Raw genomic sequence first — 17110 nt, 5'->3', positions numbered from 1 at the left:
TGAGACCAAGTTTCGGTGAACAAGGCCCGCACTTTTTTTTCCAAAGTAGTTTTTATACCTTAAGTTATGCATAGAGGATAATGGGGGAAGGGGTAGAGTCATGCAGCAAGCAGGCTTTCTTCCTGCAAACTTATCATATGCAAAAGCTTAGGTGATTTGCATCATCTTCTGGCCCGGAGGCCTGTTAACATTTTAAGACCTTTTCTTCAGAAAACTTATTTTTCTCTAAAGGTGATTGGTCAGGAGCCACCCTCCAAAAGCATTAGATAAAGTTGCATTCCTACAGAGCAAAGGTGTGGTGGGCTATAACAAGAAAAAGAATTAACTCAAGGGTCCCAGGTTACAAACATTAAAGCTACTACTTACACCAATTATATTAATCAATACACTGCCAGGGACACAGCAGGTAAGGGATATGGAAACTTAGCAGCAAACATTGGCCCAACAAATGAAAATCCCTTCACCAATACAATTTCTAATCAATCTTTTAACTACTCAAAAGAATCTGTGTTTAGACAGTTTAGAACATCTCCTGCCTCTCACAGTTGGGAGGCTCTGAACAATCACATGTGGCCGGAAAAACCTATTCAGGCAGGCAAAACCTATTCAGGCAGGCTAGAGGATTTCCAAAGGAGTTTGTAGGTTAAACACTGTCACACCCAGGAATTATTAACTGGAACTGTAAGCTAACTTTTTTCAGAGAGAGGTAGTGGGGGACAGCCCCCTGTAAAGTCAGAGGTGTAGGTGAAAGCACAAAGCAGAAAGTAGGCAGACTATGGTTTTGGGGGTAGATGGGGGACTCCTGAGGCTCGATCCCACCTTTGCATATGCCGAGCCTCCTTCCTCATGACCTTTGTCATGGGTGGAGTTCCTCACGCTGGCTACCGGCAGTGATAGAATTCCAGTTGAGCTATTCCAGATCCTGAAAGATGATGCTGTGGAAAGTGCTGCACTCAATATGCAATATGCACTCAATATGCAATATGCCGGCTCCCGGCATATTACTTTGCCAACAAAAGTCTGTCTGGTCAAGGCTATGGTTTTTCCAGTGGTCATGTATGGATGTGAGAGTTGGACTGTGAAGAAAGCTGAGCGCAGAAGAATTGATGCTTTTGAACTGTGGTGTTGGAGGAGACTCTTGAGAATCCCTTGGACTGCAAGGAGATCCAACCAGTCCATTCTAAAGGAGATCAGTCCTGGGTGTTCATTGGAAGGACTGATGCTAAAGCTGAAACTCCAATACTTTGGCCACCCCATGGGAAGAGCTGACTCATTGGAAAAGACCCTGATGGCTGGGAGGGATTGGGAGCAGGAGGAGAAGGGGACAACAGAGGATGAGATGGCTGGATGGCATCACCGACTCGATGGACCTGAGTGTGAGTGAATTCCGGGACTTGGTGATGGGCAGGGAGGCCTGGTGTGCTGTGGTTCATGGGGTTGCAAAGAGTCGGACACGACTGAGCGACTGAACTGAACTGAAGTCTTGTCTAGCAAGCATTAACAGAAGTGTCAGCACTCTTGCCTGGGAAATCCCATGGACAGAGGAGCCTGGTAGGCTACAGTCCATGGGGTCGCTAAGGGTTGGACACGACTGAGCGACTTCGCTTTCACTTTTCACTTTCATGCATTGGAGAAGGAAATGGCAACCCACTCCAGTGTTCTTGCCTGGAGAACCCCAGGGACGGCGGAGCCTGGTGGGCTTCTGTCTATGGGGTCACACAGAGTCGGACACGACTAATGTGACTTAGCAGCACAGCAGCAGGCAGAAACAGATATAAAAAAGACTAACCTGTCTATCCGGAGAAGGTGATGGCACCCCATTCCAGTACTCTTGCCTGGAAAATCCCATGGATAGAGGAGCCTAGTAGACTGCAGTCCATGGGGTCGAGAAGAGTCGGACACGACTGTGCGACTTCACTTTCACTTTTCACTTTCATGCATTGGAGAAGGAAATGGCAACCCACTCCAGTGTTCTTGCTTGGAGAATCCCAGGGACGGGAGAGCCTGGTGGGCTGCCATCTATGGGGTTGCACAGAGTTGGACACGACTGAAGCGACTTAGCAGCAGCAGCAACCTGTCTATCTAGATTATAAATTGATCCAAAATTTGAGGAGGATGTTTTAAAATCATAAATGATCTATTTATGTCTTAACATACAATAGACACTTGTTAGTTTGCTTGTTGCTTTAGTCTAATGATTCCACTATTATCTTCTCTGCTGCTGCTGCTGTTGCTGAGTCAATTCAGTTGTGTCCGACTCCGTGCGACCCCATAGATGGCAGCCCACCAGGCTCCGCCATCCCTGGAATTCTCCAGGCAAGAACACTGGAGTGGGTTGCCATTTCCCTCTCCAATGCATGAAAGTGAAAAGTGAAAGTGAAGTCGCTCAGTCGTGTCTGACTCTTCGCAACCCCATGGACTGCAGCCTACCAGGCTCCTATGTCCATGGGATTTTCCAGGCAAGAGTACTGGAGTCGGTTGCCATTGCCTTCTCTGAATATCTTCTCTGCTCCATTATTATTATTTCAGAGACTTTACTGCCTCTTCCCAAAGGGGAATGGGGAAGAATTCCTCTCAAACTTTACTTTTAAAAGGATCAGGCTCATAAGAAAAGAACTAAACAGTGCCATTTGCAGCAACATGGATGGACCTAGAGACTGTCTACTGAGGGAAGGAAATCAGAGAAAGACAAATATCATAGGATATTACTCATAGGGAAAGTGAAAGTTGCTCAGTTGTGTCCGATTCTTTTCGACCCCATGAACTGTAGCCTGCCAGGCTCCTCTGTCCATGCAATTCTCATGGCCAGGATACCGGAGTGGGTAGTATATCCTTTCTCTAGGGTATCTTCCCAACCCAGGAATCGAACCAGGGTCTCCTGAATTGCAGGCAGACTCTTTACCAGCTGGGCTACCAGAGAAGTGCTTCACTTATATGTGGAATCTAAAAAAAATGTACAAATGAACTTATTTACAAAATAGAAATAGAGTCACAGATGTAGAAACAAACTTATGGTTGCCAGGGGGAAAGTAGGGAGGGGGAATAAACTGGGAGATTGGGAATGACATATACGCACTACTGTATTTAAAATAGGTAACAAATAAGGACCTACTGTATAGCACAGGGAACTCTACTCAATACTCTGTAATGGCCTATATGGGAAAAGAATCTAAAAAAGAGTGGAGATATATATATATATATATATAACTGATTCACTTTGCTGTATAGCAGAAACATTGTATTTTATTTTTTTTAATTTTTTTTGAAACATTGTATTTTACAATGTTTATTAATACAACATTGTATTAATACATGTTATTATTACAACATTGTAAATAAACTATACTCCAATACAAATTGGAAAAAAAAAGGACCAGACTCTGCTCTTAGACTATATATGGTTATAAGCAGTGAGGTTAAAGTAGTTACAGAATGAGTTACTGGCTCAAACAAGGATCAAAAAGAAATTTTCTAACTTTATGAATGATATTCTTATAAAATATTCCATAGACATTCTCAAAACATAAATTAACCTTTAATTACATCCATGAATGGAGAGGGATAGGTGGTATTAATAATTTAAAATAACTAATTAAAATAATTTATATTTAGCTTTGTAAAGCCTTATAATTCCCTCCATAGATTTTCTTTCCTAATTATGTTTTTCCTAAACTAATCATAAATTTAATTTTCTCTTCTTGAATGCAGAGTAACTGACTGTGGAAAGAGATGATCTCGCATTTTGATGGGTGGAGGAGAAAAACTGGTGTAGGACTAAAATTTGAATTTGGATAACTCCTATTTGCCTGGAAAATCTCATGGATGGAGGAGCCTGGTAGGCTGCAGTCCATGGGGCCGCTAAGGGTTGGACACGACTGAGCGACTTCACTTTCACTTTTCCCTTTCATGCATTGGAGAAGGAAATGGCAACCCACTCCAGTGTTCTTGCCTGGAGAATCCCAGGGACCGGGGAGCCTGGTGGGCTGCCGTCTATGGGGTCGCATAGAGTCGGACACGACTGAAGTGACTTAGCAGCAGCAGCAACTCCTATTTAAATATTGACAGGTTAACTGTATTTGAAGGTCATCAGTGTTTTTTTTTTAAGATTTTTTTTTTAATGTGGACCATTTTTAAGGTCTTTATTGAATTCGTTACAACATTGCTTCTGTTGTTTTATGTTTTGGTCTTTTGGTCATGAGGCACTTGACATCTTAGCTCCCCAACCAGGGATTGAACCTATACTCCCTGCATTTGAAGGCAAAGTCCTAACCACTGTAAGAAGACCACCAGGGAAGACTAGGTCATCAGTGGTTTTGATCCAAGATTAATATTCACTATAACAGAGTCCCTTGCCCCAGTTGTTTCTCTCTGCATTTCTTCCTTGGTCAGATAGAACCACCCTAGTCCCTCCAGAGGTGAGGGTGGCACTTGTCTTATTCAAGTTTTACAGCTATTCCTGTGCTGGTGGGTGGTGGTGGCAGTGGGAGGAATGTTGGGGAGGCAGCAGCAGCGTTCCCCACAAATAGCTTTAAGACATTATGGTGGATATAAATTTCTTTACATGTTGGTCCATAAAGAGATAAAAGAAAGACTCTGTGGTGTGGTTGAAAACTTTTGGGTTGGTTCCGGCTCTGCCCATTGGTGTCCATTGATCTTTTGGAGACTTAGTGTCTTAGTTGAGTGAAGAAGGGATAATACTACTTGCCTTACATACTCCCTGGGGTTGCCGTGAAGATCAAATCAGACAATATATGTGTAAGCCCTTTGAAATTTATAAAGTATTATACAAATGAAAGATGCTGTCTGTTGCTTTAGCACTCAGAATAATTAAGAGATTTAAATCCTACTGTGGTTATAAAGCAGACTAGGATAAAAGAGTTGGTAAAACTCATTACTAATAAAAATTTTACTCAGAGCACATGCCAGGAGTATAAGCTCTGTGAATTAAATAGCACATTTTTTTCTCTTTGTTTCCCGTGAGAGTGTCCTTTTGAACGCCTCTGTGTGCAGCACTTGGAGTTTCCAGTACTCCGATCTGCTTCGAGTCCACCATCTACCATCTGCCCCCATGCTTCTGGGCAGCCAGATTGCCTCCTGAAATTTGATCAGTCCCAGTCTCCCTTCAGAAGCCATGCTTCTTTTTCAGTTAGAAGGACTGTTCCACTGAACTGTGAGCTCTCTATCCTCTCAGTAACACACTAGCTCCTGTTGGGGAAGGCAGAAGTACACTGTGGTGACAAAGAGGCAGGACAGCTCTCTTTCTGTGCTGATTCATGACACTGTAGATGTATCCCAAGTGCAACTGGAAGCCTTGTAAGGGTAAGGGTCATATATTTTGTGTTCAGCCTTCCACCCAGTGCCTTACACAGTGTACTCAGTAAATATTTACTGAACTGAATTGCTAAAACAGTGTATCATATCAGGTAACTTGCTTTATCAAGGCTTTTCAGCCTCAATTACTAGATTATTTAATTATAGAATAAGTATTCTATCTCTGTATTTAAATGTAGGATTATAATGAAGCAAAGTTCTGCCCCAAGTAACACCTTGCTCTTCTCCTTATATTACTGACTCTTATACTCTACTTAGGGCTGGGTTAGAATGTAGGAATATGTACAAGACAAAGTCAGGAACTGAACTGGACAGATTAAAAAGAAATCTAGTCCTTACTGAGGAGTTTAAAAGAATGAACCAAGTGATAAAATATTTAAAATATTAGATTTCTGTTAATATAAAAAAGTCTACACGGTCATTCATTTCTTGCCATTAGAGATCTAGTCATGGATTCTAGCAAACTGGAAATAGTTAGCAAAATTGAGGGATTTAAAATTCATAAACAAACTATCTTTTCAGGGTATTCTTATTAAAAGTGATTGGTATTTCTTAATATGGTTCTTTTTTAAATTTGAAATTGTAATAGCAACATTTTCAGAAAAGAAAAAAATGCATCCCTAATTCCACCATCTTGATACTATTTTAATTTTTATGTATGTCTCCCAATCTTTGTCCACATGTATAGGTATTTTTTTTTTTCTTTTTGTCTTTCTTCTGTGCATCCTATTTTTGTTTCTGAGTTGCCCTGGGAGGACTGCATCTGCCAGATGGGGGCTCAGAATTTCTGAATGGCTCCAAGAATTCTAATCTATGCTGCTGTAGAAATTAACAAGGACAGGCTGACATTACAGAGGGCGGTATGTATGTCCTCAAATCTAGAAGGCTTGAGTGGGAGACTTAAATAGAATGGGACTACGGGCTTTAAGAAAGAGAGCAACAACCTCATTGTTAGAGAAATGAAGATAAGGTTTTATAAGGAAAGATGTAGGTAGATATTTAAGTAAAATAATTTCAGATGCCATGAAGGTCTCTTTTCCCACCCAACCAAAACAACAAGAAACAAAAAAATAGAAACCCAACCAAAGTAATCAACTACCACAACAAAAACATCTCTAGTTAACATGAAAATAAAATTTTCTAGTTTTACTACTCAACAAATACTTGAAATTAGTTTAAGAAAGCAAAAAGGTTTAAAACAAGAATTTTAAATACTGTTAAGTTGATCTAAGTCTTCCACGGTGTACAGCCCCTACGCTCCTTTGAAGGAAGAAAGGGGTAGTTAGAAAAATAAAAGTATAGGACAAACTTCATCGACTCTTACCTTTGCCAGGGTTAGGTTTTTTTTTTGGGGGGGGACTATTTAGGCTACCAAAGAAAGGACTGGGAGAAAGTGAAAGAGCGAAACAGAAATCTAAAAAGAGTCTTGGAGGTTGGGACCCAGGCTGTGGTGAAGTGCCTCGTCGAGCTCTCTGGGGTTCAGGACTTTCACTACGGGTCCGGGGAGTGGATCCGAGTAGGAGAGGGGCCCTGGCTGCCTGCGAGGAGGACGCCCGCCTTCGGTCTCCGGCGCTCGCGGAGGCGTGCGGAGAGCGGGCATTTCAGCTCACAGGTGGCCAGAGCCGCGCCAGCTGCGCGCAGCGCCCGCTCCGCGTGTGGGCCGCCAGGCGTCGCGCCGGAGCCGCGGTTGCCCTGGAGACCGAGAGGGGCGAGTGGGCGGCGCGGAGCCGAGCCGCAGCCGGGCTGCCGCCCGAGAAGCCGGGCGAGAGTTGGGGGGGAGTGGCTGTCCCCAGGCGGCGCGAGGGGCCGGCGGGTCCTGGGGCAGTGCGAGGTGGCCGTGGCGCCGCGGGGCGAGGCCGGCGAGCCCGGGACGCACCTGCGCGCAGCTCAGCCTCTGCGGAGCCGGGCGGCGCGGGAGCCGCGCTTGTCTCGTCTGCAGGTCCCACCGTCCCAGCCCCGCCGGGCGGACTGCGGCCAGGAGGCTAGTCTGGGAGGTTCCGGCTGCCCCAAGAGCGCCGAGAGCCCGGCCCGCGCCTCGGCTGCTGCGACGAGGAGCCGGGCGGGCGGCGGGCGCGCTCCCCGCGGCCCCGGGATGACTTGTCGGGGCTCCCCTCTGGCGCCTTTGCTGCTCTTCTCTCTGCACGGTGAGTGGCCCTCCCATCCTCTCCCCTCCCGGTGGGGCCAGGCGGGGCCGGCAGGCCGGGGAAGGCTGTCTCGCCGGGGCTGGTCCTGGGAACCCAACTTTCTCGGGGGCCATATTCGTGACTGTCGGCGAGGCTCGCGCTCCCACTCGGAGCCCTCTGCCACCTCCCCGCACGGCTCCGGCTCAGGTGTTAGGATCCGAGAGGTGACTGCGCCCCCCGCCCGGTTACCCCTGGTCCTGAACCGGACTCCGACCGTGACCGCGCTCTTTGCCCCCTTTAGATAACGAACTCCCTTACTTTCTGGGTCCGGGGAGAAACGGGATTTAGAATCGTTTCCGTTACGAGGCGGCTGCAGAACACTGGAAATGTTTTTAAAATAATCTGAAACACTTTTAAGTTGCAGTTTTCACCAAATCTTTAAAGAGCATGTGCAGGTTATGACTAAAAATGTGATCTTTATTAAAAACACACACATACACAAAAACTCTACAGTACGTACACTAGATTTGAAAACAATTTATTTTTTAATGGTCGAGGTTCTTCCCCAAGGAATTTAAGTCGACTTACAAAAATACATAGAACATAGCCATATTAGAACAAAAGAAAGAAACGTGTTTGATTTTCTTGTTAACTGTCTTCTAAAAAATATCCATTTAAATTTTGATTTCTACTTAATCTTCTTAAATTTTACGTTCTATGACTAGCTGTCGTGTTGAGACCCTGTTTTCATTTTATACAAGTGACTGTGTGTGTGTGTGTGTGTGTGTGTGTGTTTGAATTTCCTGTCCTGTGGAATCAAGTTTTCTGTTCCATTTAATTCATTGTTGAGATTTACTGAGATTTATTCTGAAGGCTTTTATTTAAAAAGCAGGATAACTGGTTTATGGAGTTTTGTGGTTAATGCTGTTTCTTTTTGAAGATAGTGGTATGTTTCCCATAATTTTATAACCTTATTTGAACTGTTAATGTACCCATAGATCTTGAAGTAACTTAATTTTAGCTGACTTAAATTTGTACAGATTGAGTTTAAGGGAAGGAAGAAATACAAAACTTGCATATCTTTTCCATAGGAGCGAGAGAAGGAAATGTTCAAAATTACAGATAACTTTTCAGGACCTCAATAGGTATATATTTGGTGATGATGTACAAAATGACATTTGTATGTGCTTTATATAAACATGTGCTTCCCAATTAACTTTGGTCACTACTTTGAGAGAGCCAGTATTTTTCTCTGTCCTACTTTTTTAAGCGTGAAATAAGATAGAGTAAGTGAACTTTTAAATAATCCCTCGGACACAACTGAAACTGTTTTAAATATTACTGTAAGAACAGCTGACTTTTTTGGTAAAAAATACATTGTTAGCCTTCATCTGTTACAATAAATGCCACCCTTTTCTGGTAAATAGTGTTTGTGTATGGTTGAGTTTTGAATTATTAGGCAGTACTTTTTAAAAGAGTTGGTGAAATTTGCAGAATCAGCCTTACAAGGTCATCTGATGTGTTTCTTTTCCTTCAGCAGAACTATTCCTAAATATACTGGGATGTTTTTAAAGACTTCCAAGGACATTTCAGCCTTTGTGATAATCTGTTTTGTAGAGGCACTTGTCACCCTCAAAAAACTGTGTTCATTTGTTCGATGAGTGTTTACTGAGCCTCCACTCTGGGCACTTGGGAGGGGCAGGATGGTGGTGGGAGACAAAGATACATGAATTTGTCCACTTTCTGTAAAAAATACGTTGTCCACCTCCTGTAAGGAGTTTGCAGTTTTCAGACAAGCTGCAAGCATGCACAAGTGAGTTATGATACAAGGAATATATATATGAGTGTCATTTGTTATTGGTGGTAGTGATATCAAGGGAGACTTCATGGAAAAGTCTTTTGATCTGGACTTTGAGTAGAGTTTGAATTGGCTGAGATGGGAGTGTTTGGTTTTCTAAGCCAAAGGAACAGCCTGGCTGTAGGATATGAAGTGGAAAGTGCAGGGGCATATTCAGCATCAGTCCTTCAAATGAATAGTTAGGACTGATCTCCTTTAGGATGGTCTGGTTGGATCTCCTTGCAGTTCAAGGGACTCTCAAGAGTCTTCTCCGACACCACAGTTCAAAAGCATCAATTCTTCGGGACTCAGTGTTCTTTATAGTCCAACTCTCACATCCATACATGACTACTGGAAAAACCATAGCTTTGACTAAATGGACTTTTGTTGGCAAAGTAATGTCTCTGCTTTTTAATATGCTGTCTAGGTTGGTCATAACTTTTCTTCCAAGGAGCAAGTGTCTTTTAATTTCATGGCTGCAGTCACCATCTGCAGTGATTTAGGAGCCCCCCAAAATAGAGTCAGTCACTGTTTCCACTCTTTCTCCATCTATTTGCCATGAAGCGATGGGACTGGCAATGCCATGGTTTTTCCAGTAGTCATGTATGGATGTGAGAGTTGGACTGTAAAGAACGCTGAGCACCGAAGAATTGATGCTTTTGAACTGTGGTGTTGGAGAAGACTCTTGAGAGTCCCTTGGACTGCAAGGAGATCCAACCAGTCCATCCTAAAGCAGATCAGTCCTGGATGTTCACTGGAAGGACTGATGTTGAAGCTGAAACTCCAATACTTTGGCCACCTGATGTGAATAGCTGACTCATTTGAAAAGACCCTGATGTTGGGAAAGATTGAGGGCAGGAGGAGAAGGGGACAACAGAGGATGAGATGGTTGGATGGCATCACCGACTTAATGGACATGAGTTTGGGTAAACTCTGGGAGTTGGTGATGGACTGGGAGGCCTGGAGTGCTGCGGCCCATGGGGTCACAGAGTCGGACACGACTGAGCGACTGAACTGAACTGATGGGACCAGATGCCATGATCTTAGTTTTCTGAATGTTGAGTTTTAAGCCAACTTTTTCACTCTCCTCTTTAACTTTCATCAAGAGGCTCTTTAGTTCTTCTCTTTCTGCTTTAAGTGTGGTATCATCTGCGTATACGAGGTTATTGATATTTCTCCAGACAATCTTGATTCCAGCTTGTGCTTCATCCAGTCCAGCATTTCTCATAATGTGCTCTGCATATAAGTTAAATAAACAGGGTGACAATATACAGCCTTGATGTACTCCTTTCCTGATTTGGAACCAGACCACGTGACCTGCCTCCTGAGAAATCTGTATGCAGGTCAAGAAGCAACAGTTAGAACTGGACATGGAGCAACAGACTGGTTCCAAATTAGGAAAGGAGTACCAGTGGGTTAGGTATATCTAAAGTGTTTCTTGTATTACTTGTGGTTCTTTAAAATAGCAGGTAACCTTACAGAATCTGGAGAAAATACATAAAAGACAACATGAAATGAAAATGAGAAGAATTATGAGCCTGAGTGTTAGCATTATGAAACATTTACTGTGAACTTCCACTACCTAGCTTTAACTTTAATTATGGAACTTTTGGGAAGGATTCACTTTTTAGTAAAAATTTTGTAGTTTGACCTACATGAAAGGTGACAGCCACTGGGTGAAAATTTTAGAGAAATTAAATTCAATATTCAACACAGACTACTCAGGAAGCAGTTTACATATTAAATCAGCAAGCGCTTCAAAAATGTTATGCTTAGAACTGTTGTCAGACCCAAGGTAGTGATGCAACGGGTAAAGACTTCTTCCCCCCAGCAACAGTATGTGGCACGTTTTCAAATGTGTTTTCACACTTTGATAGTGGAAGCATTTATAATGAAAAGTCTCATTTGAATCTTCATACTTAAGCCATGTGATTTGGTGTCAAACAAGGTGGTGTGCTGGTACACAAGATTCTTTAGCTGCTCTGAGTTATACAGAACACCATTCTGGAAGTGAAGTTGGGAAAATTGTGGCGTTCCCCTAAAATTCTCATCTGTAACTGGTTTATTTAGAAGAGGGATTCTGAGTCCGTGATCTACACCTGTGATATCAGTTTATATTTTGGGCAGTTTGAGGGATTACTGACTTTTCTGGTAGTCTGATGACCTCAGCTGAACATGGTCCCTCAATTTCCTCCTCCCTTGTTCGATGAGGACTCCCTGGTACTTACACATCTAACCCTGTGTTTTGAGAGCAGCTTCAGAACATCTGGAGGCTCTGAAATCCTCCCTTGATTGTACTTGGAGAGAAGCTAGTTTAAGAGAGGTTGTCAGTTCTTGGGTGGTATTCAACATGCCATCCGATTTGAGCTGATTTTGGTCTTAAAAGTGGAAAGTTAATTAGTTTACTTATTAGTTAAGCTGATCTTACTAAACTGGAAGGATTTCTTCCCATTCCAGTTTGGGTAATTGATTTCCTCAGTGCCTGGTTTCCTACCATGTAACAAGGACTGTAGTAATAGTTTCCATCTGTGATGGTTTTAATATTGTAGAAATGTGAAGTCAAAGAAAGAAAAATCTGTTTCCTAATTTCATAAATCATAGACTCAGTCATTGATCTGATATCTGTTCATGGTTATCATTATTAGGTCCTATGTAGAATGATATAGGGTGTGGTTCTGCCTCACTGATGTGTTATAGGGAGATCACGTTTTCATAAATATCATTAATTTTTTGTTTTTGTAGAACAAGATTAAACTAATGCAATTTACCAGTGTGAACAAGAAGTCTAGTCAATAAAACATTCTTAGAAGTAGCATGCTTCCTGGTTTCTCTTTGTTTAGCATTTTCATCTTGAGAGAGGTAACAAACCGACAGATGAGACGCGCACTTATTTAGAAGTGCATTGCCTCCTGTGAAGAAGTTGAGGTCTCAGAAGTGCTGAGTTCAGGAAACTCTTGTATCACAGAAAGGTCTTTGCGAGAATCTTCAGAGAATTAGGTTAACATTGTTGTTGTTTTTCAGTAGCTAAGTCATGTCTGACTCTTTGCGACCCCGTGGACTGCAGCACGCCAGGCTTCCCTGTCCTTCACTAGGTTAACATTAGCGGCTGAGAAAGATAGTGGGTCAGGATTTAGGGTTGGGATGATGGTTAAAGTATAGTAGGTTTGTTGGAAATTAATAACTTTTTTCATGGAGGATCAGACTATGTAATAATAATGCAATCTGACATTGTGAATGTAAGTCTAATGGTGCCACTTCTGGGCCATTCTTTCTTCTTTTTTTTAATTTAGTTTTTATATTTTAATTAGAGGGTAATTACTTTACAATATTGTGATGGCTTCTGCCGTACATCAGCATGAATCGGCCATAGGTGTACATGTGCCCCTCTCTGCTGAATCCCCCTCCCCCTGCCCTCCCCACCCCATCCCTCCAGGCTGTCACAGAGCGCCTGCTCTGGTTCCCGGTGTCACACATGAGACGCGCAGTGGCTGTCTGTTTCACGTATGGTAATGTGTATGTTTCAGTGCTGCCCTCTCAAATCATCCCACCCTCTCCTCCTCCCATTGAAAGACATAAAGTCTGTTCTCTGTGTCTGTCTCCTTCACTGCCCTTCATAGAGGATCATTGGTATTATCTTTCTCGATTCCATATATATGCGTTATTATACGGTATTTGCCTTTCTCTTTCTGACTTACTTCACTCTGTTTAAGAGGGTCTAGATTCATCCACCTCATTAGAACTGACTCAAAACTGACTGCTTTCCTTTTTATAGGTGAATAATATTCTGTTGTGTATATGTACCACAACTTTCTTATCCATTCATCTGCTATTGGACATCCAGGTTGCTTCCATGTTCTAGCTATTATAAACAGTGCTGCAATGAACATTGGGGTACATTTGTCTTTTTCAATTATGGTTTCCTCAGGGTATATGCCCACTATGGGGTTGTTGGGCTATATGGTAGTTTTATTCCTAGTTTTTAAAGGAATCTCCCTACTGTTCTCCATAGTGGTTGTAGCAGTTTGCATTCCTACCAACAGTATAAGAGGGTTCCCTTTTTTCCACACCCTCTCCAACATTTATTGTTTGTAGGCTTTTTGATGATGGCCATTCTGACTGGTGTGAGATGATACCTCATAGTTGTTTTGATTTGCATTTCTCTAATAATGAACATTGTTGAGCATCTTTTCATGTGTTTATTAGCCATCTATAGGTCTTTGGAGAAATGTCTGTTTAGGTCTTTTGCCCATTTTTTGATTGGGTCGTTTGTTTTTCTGGTATTGAGCTTCATGAGCTGCTTGTATATTTTGGAGATTAATTTTGACAGTTCTTTCATTTGCTATTATTTTCTTCCATTCTGAGGGTTGTCTTTCACTTTGCCTATAGTTTCCTTCATTATGCAAAAGCTTTTAAGTTGAATTAAATCTCATTTGTTTATTTTTGTTTTTATTTCTGCTACTCTAGGAAGTGGATCGTAGAGGATCTTGCTGTGATTTATTAGAAGACTCATTAATCCAAAATTTTTTAAATGAAAAGAAATTTAAAATTCCACCAAAGTCTGTTGAAGATCACATCAGTGGAAGCTTAAGCAATGTTTACACTTGTTTTCTCATTAATGTTGTTTCTTTTCTCTCTTTCCTTCCCATCTTCTTCCATTTTGAAGAATGTAATGTTCTGTTAGTAGCGTCAGATTCTTCTTAAGTAAATAAATATAGCTACTGGATATTGTAGTTACTTCAGGTTATTCTGTTTTACCTATACCAGGATTGATATCAACAAATAAAACCCCTGTAGCCAACCAGGCAGACCCAGAAATCACCTTAGAAGCTAGAATTGGTGGGCTTGTATGAGAGTGTGGACCTGGTTCTACAGTTTCCCCTTGTTCCATGAGGTTAACTTTATCATATAATTGTGTGTGTGTGTGTATATGTATGTATATACATTTTCCCTAAAAGACAGTACCATGCCTGGCATAGAGTAAGTGCTCAGTAAATAACTGTGACTGAATGAATGAGTGGTTACTAAAGCAGGTGGTACTCCCCTGTGCTTGGGGTGCCTGAAAAGCATCCTTTTTTTTTCTGTTAAAAAGATAATTTCTTTAAAATTTTCCTCAGGGATTTGGTTTGATTGTCAGCTTCAGCTGATCTTTAAACCTTGCTGTATGTTTTGTGAAATAGAGGTGAAAGAGTTCTATTTTCACAGTCTTTTCAAATTCTTTGACTTTAGAAGTTTATGTAGAAATGCTGTATTTATAGACCTTTTAAAGTTGCTTCTTAGCTTCCCTTTAATCCTAAAACTTTAAAGTTGTCCATCTCAAGACTTTTTTTTCCCCCCTAAGGAATTTCTAAAGATTTTGCTCCATGTACTGAAGAGTGATGTTGGACTTTTGGAAATCCATTTAGAACCTTGAAGTTTCCCATTTATATCACTGGTGTTCTTAGTCCTGAAGGCCTGTATGTTGGAACTAGTCTCCCAAGAATGGAGATAATTAATTAACATCTCATATGGTCTAAGCTTCCCAGGTGGCGTAGTGGTAAAGAATCTGGCTGCCAACTTGGGAGAGGTGTGTTTGATCCCACAGTGGGGAGGATTCCCTGGAGGAGGAAATGGCAACCCACTTGAGTATTTTTGCCTGGAAAATCCTACGGACAGAGGAGCATGGTAGGCTACAGTCCATGGGTTCTCAAAGAGTTGGACATGACTGAGTGCCTGAGCATGCACATGCATGGTCTAAGCCCTCTCTCCCCTTCCCCATGTCATGTGCATACAGTACTGCAGAAGCTTTTTAGGAAATAGGAGCATTACTCAGCCAGCCTCACATGGGAGGCATTATAACCTCCTCCTGGTGGAGCTTGCTAGTTGTCCTTCCCTCTCATTCCCTTCCCTTCCCCTGAAGTCTGTGTACTTCAAGCCACAGTTTCTTCCTGCTGTGATCCATTCCTTTAGGTACCATCCTTTCAGTCTGCAGTGATGTTTATATCTCTCAAAATGTCCAAAGTTGTTTTCTAATCATAACTGCATCCTCAGCAATGTGCTTGCAAATGCCGTGATGTTATCATCATTTAAATTTAAGTATCATCAGTTTTAAGTATCATTATACTAATCTTTGTTTCTTTGGACCAGGCACATCACTGTCAGCTATACAACTTCTGTCAGCCCTCATTGGTCAAGAACATTTGCCAGAACACAAAATTCGTGGCAAATGAAAAGGCTGAAGTGTAGTGAACATCACTTGTTGCAGAACATATTCAAATCAGGCTAGCTAGCATTTGATGTTTTCATTGGCTAAGAAAGTTTATAGTACAGTTAACTTATGTGTATTGTCCGTGTATAAATACAGATTGCTGTACTTGTACTTGTTGGCCAAGACTTAAGACAGTATGAAGAACACATGAAAAATGTGTTAACAGTACACTACAAAGATTCTCAGACTTTTTGGTGTTAAAGATTATTGGGACCTTAAAGATTATTGAGGGCCAGAAGTGCTTTTGTTTATGTGGCTTGTATCTGTCAGTATTGACCATGTGCTGTGCTTAGTTGCTCAGTGGGCTCTGTCTCTTTGTGACCCCCGTGGACTCTAGCCCGCCAGGCTCCTCTGTCCATGGTTTTCCAGGCAAGAATACTGGAATGGGTTGCCATTTCCTACACAGGGGATCTTCCCAACCCAGGGATTGAACCCACATCTCTTGTGTCTCCTGCATTGGCAGGCTTGTTTACTACCAGCACCACCCGGGAAGCCCACAAATTTACCATATTAGAAGCCAAAAGTGAGAAAATTAAAAAATATGTACTAATCAATTTAAAAATAGCAGTAATATATTCATTATATGTTGACATAATACATTTTTGTGACACATATGGGTTTTTCTCAAGCCAAAAAATATTAGCTAGAAGAGTGGCATTGTTTAGAAATGTCAGGCTCACTGGAAGACAGCTAGATTCTCCCATCTGCTTTTGTATTCAATTTATTATGATGTATTGGTTTGGTTGAACTACATGAAGAATATCTGGCCTCTTACAACTATGTATTTGGAAAAGGAAGGAGTATGTTGATAGCATTTTCAGATAATTTTGTTTATTCTTTGATATTCCACCAAAACACTTTAAGAGGTAGTATCTAAAAGATTGGGCTTCCCAGGTGGCTCACTGGTAAAGAACCCATGTGCCAATGCGGGAGACACAAGAGACAGGGTTTGATCCCTGACTTAAGAAGATCTCCTGGAGGAGGAAATGGCAACCCACTCCAGTTTTCTTGCCTGGAAAATTCCATGGACAGAGAAGCCTGATGGGCTACAGTCCATGGGGTTGCAGAGAGTCAGACACGACTTAGCAGCTGAGCACACATACATCTTAAAGAGTGGTTGCAGTGAAGATTCTGAAACCATATCAGTAAACATTTCTTATTCCATTCAAGTCCACTTTAATAGATTTTAAACATTGCACTTTAAATGGATCTTATACTCATGTGTGGTTCTTTTTGTAACATTATTCATTGTTTGTTTGAAAAATATTGATTCACTGATGCAGATCTTACAGATGTTGACATGTATTGCATTTTATAAAATGTAAAAAGATAATCACATTTAATACCACCATTGAGCTCACCAGCACAGCCTTTCAGTGTTGGGAAACTGTTAAAGTTCACAGTGGCAGATACAAGCTTTCCAAAATTTTAATATTTATTCCAATTTTATCACTGGCAACAGATAGTTGTTGGTTACTTCCCTCAAAATGAGAGTCTTGCTTTGTTTGGTTTTGAGGAAATGTCATCCAGATTCCCAAGTCTGACTGATTAGTCTGTGAGTTGTTCCCTCAAGTA

The 17110-nt window shown here is 41.8% G+C and overlaps 1 protein-coding gene across 2 annotated transcripts in view; it reads left to right on the top strand.

Moving 5' to 3' along the window:
* Positions 1–7052: 7052 nt before the first annotated feature.
* Positions 7053–17110, top strand: part of IGSF11 (immunoglobulin superfamily member 11) — a 140103-nt gene continuing 130045 nt past the window's right edge. For both annotated transcript variants that reach the window (XM_061395632.1, XM_061395613.1), the window contains exon 1: positions 7053–7475. In XM_061395632.1, the coding sequence (XP_061251616.1) occupies positions 7424–7475 (52 nt within the window). In that variant the 5' untranslated portion in view covers positions 7053–7423. The remainder of the gene's footprint in view (positions 7476–17110) is intronic.

Source organism: Bos javanicus, chromosome 1, assembly GCF_032452875.1.
Source record: "Bos javanicus breed banteng chromosome 1, ARS-OSU_banteng_1.0, whole genome shotgun sequence".
NCBI lineage: Eukaryota > Metazoa > Chordata > Mammalia > Artiodactyla > Bovidae > Bos > Bos javanicus.
Note: the sequence above shows the minus strand (reverse complement) of the source record. Positions and strands in the feature narration are given on the sequence as shown.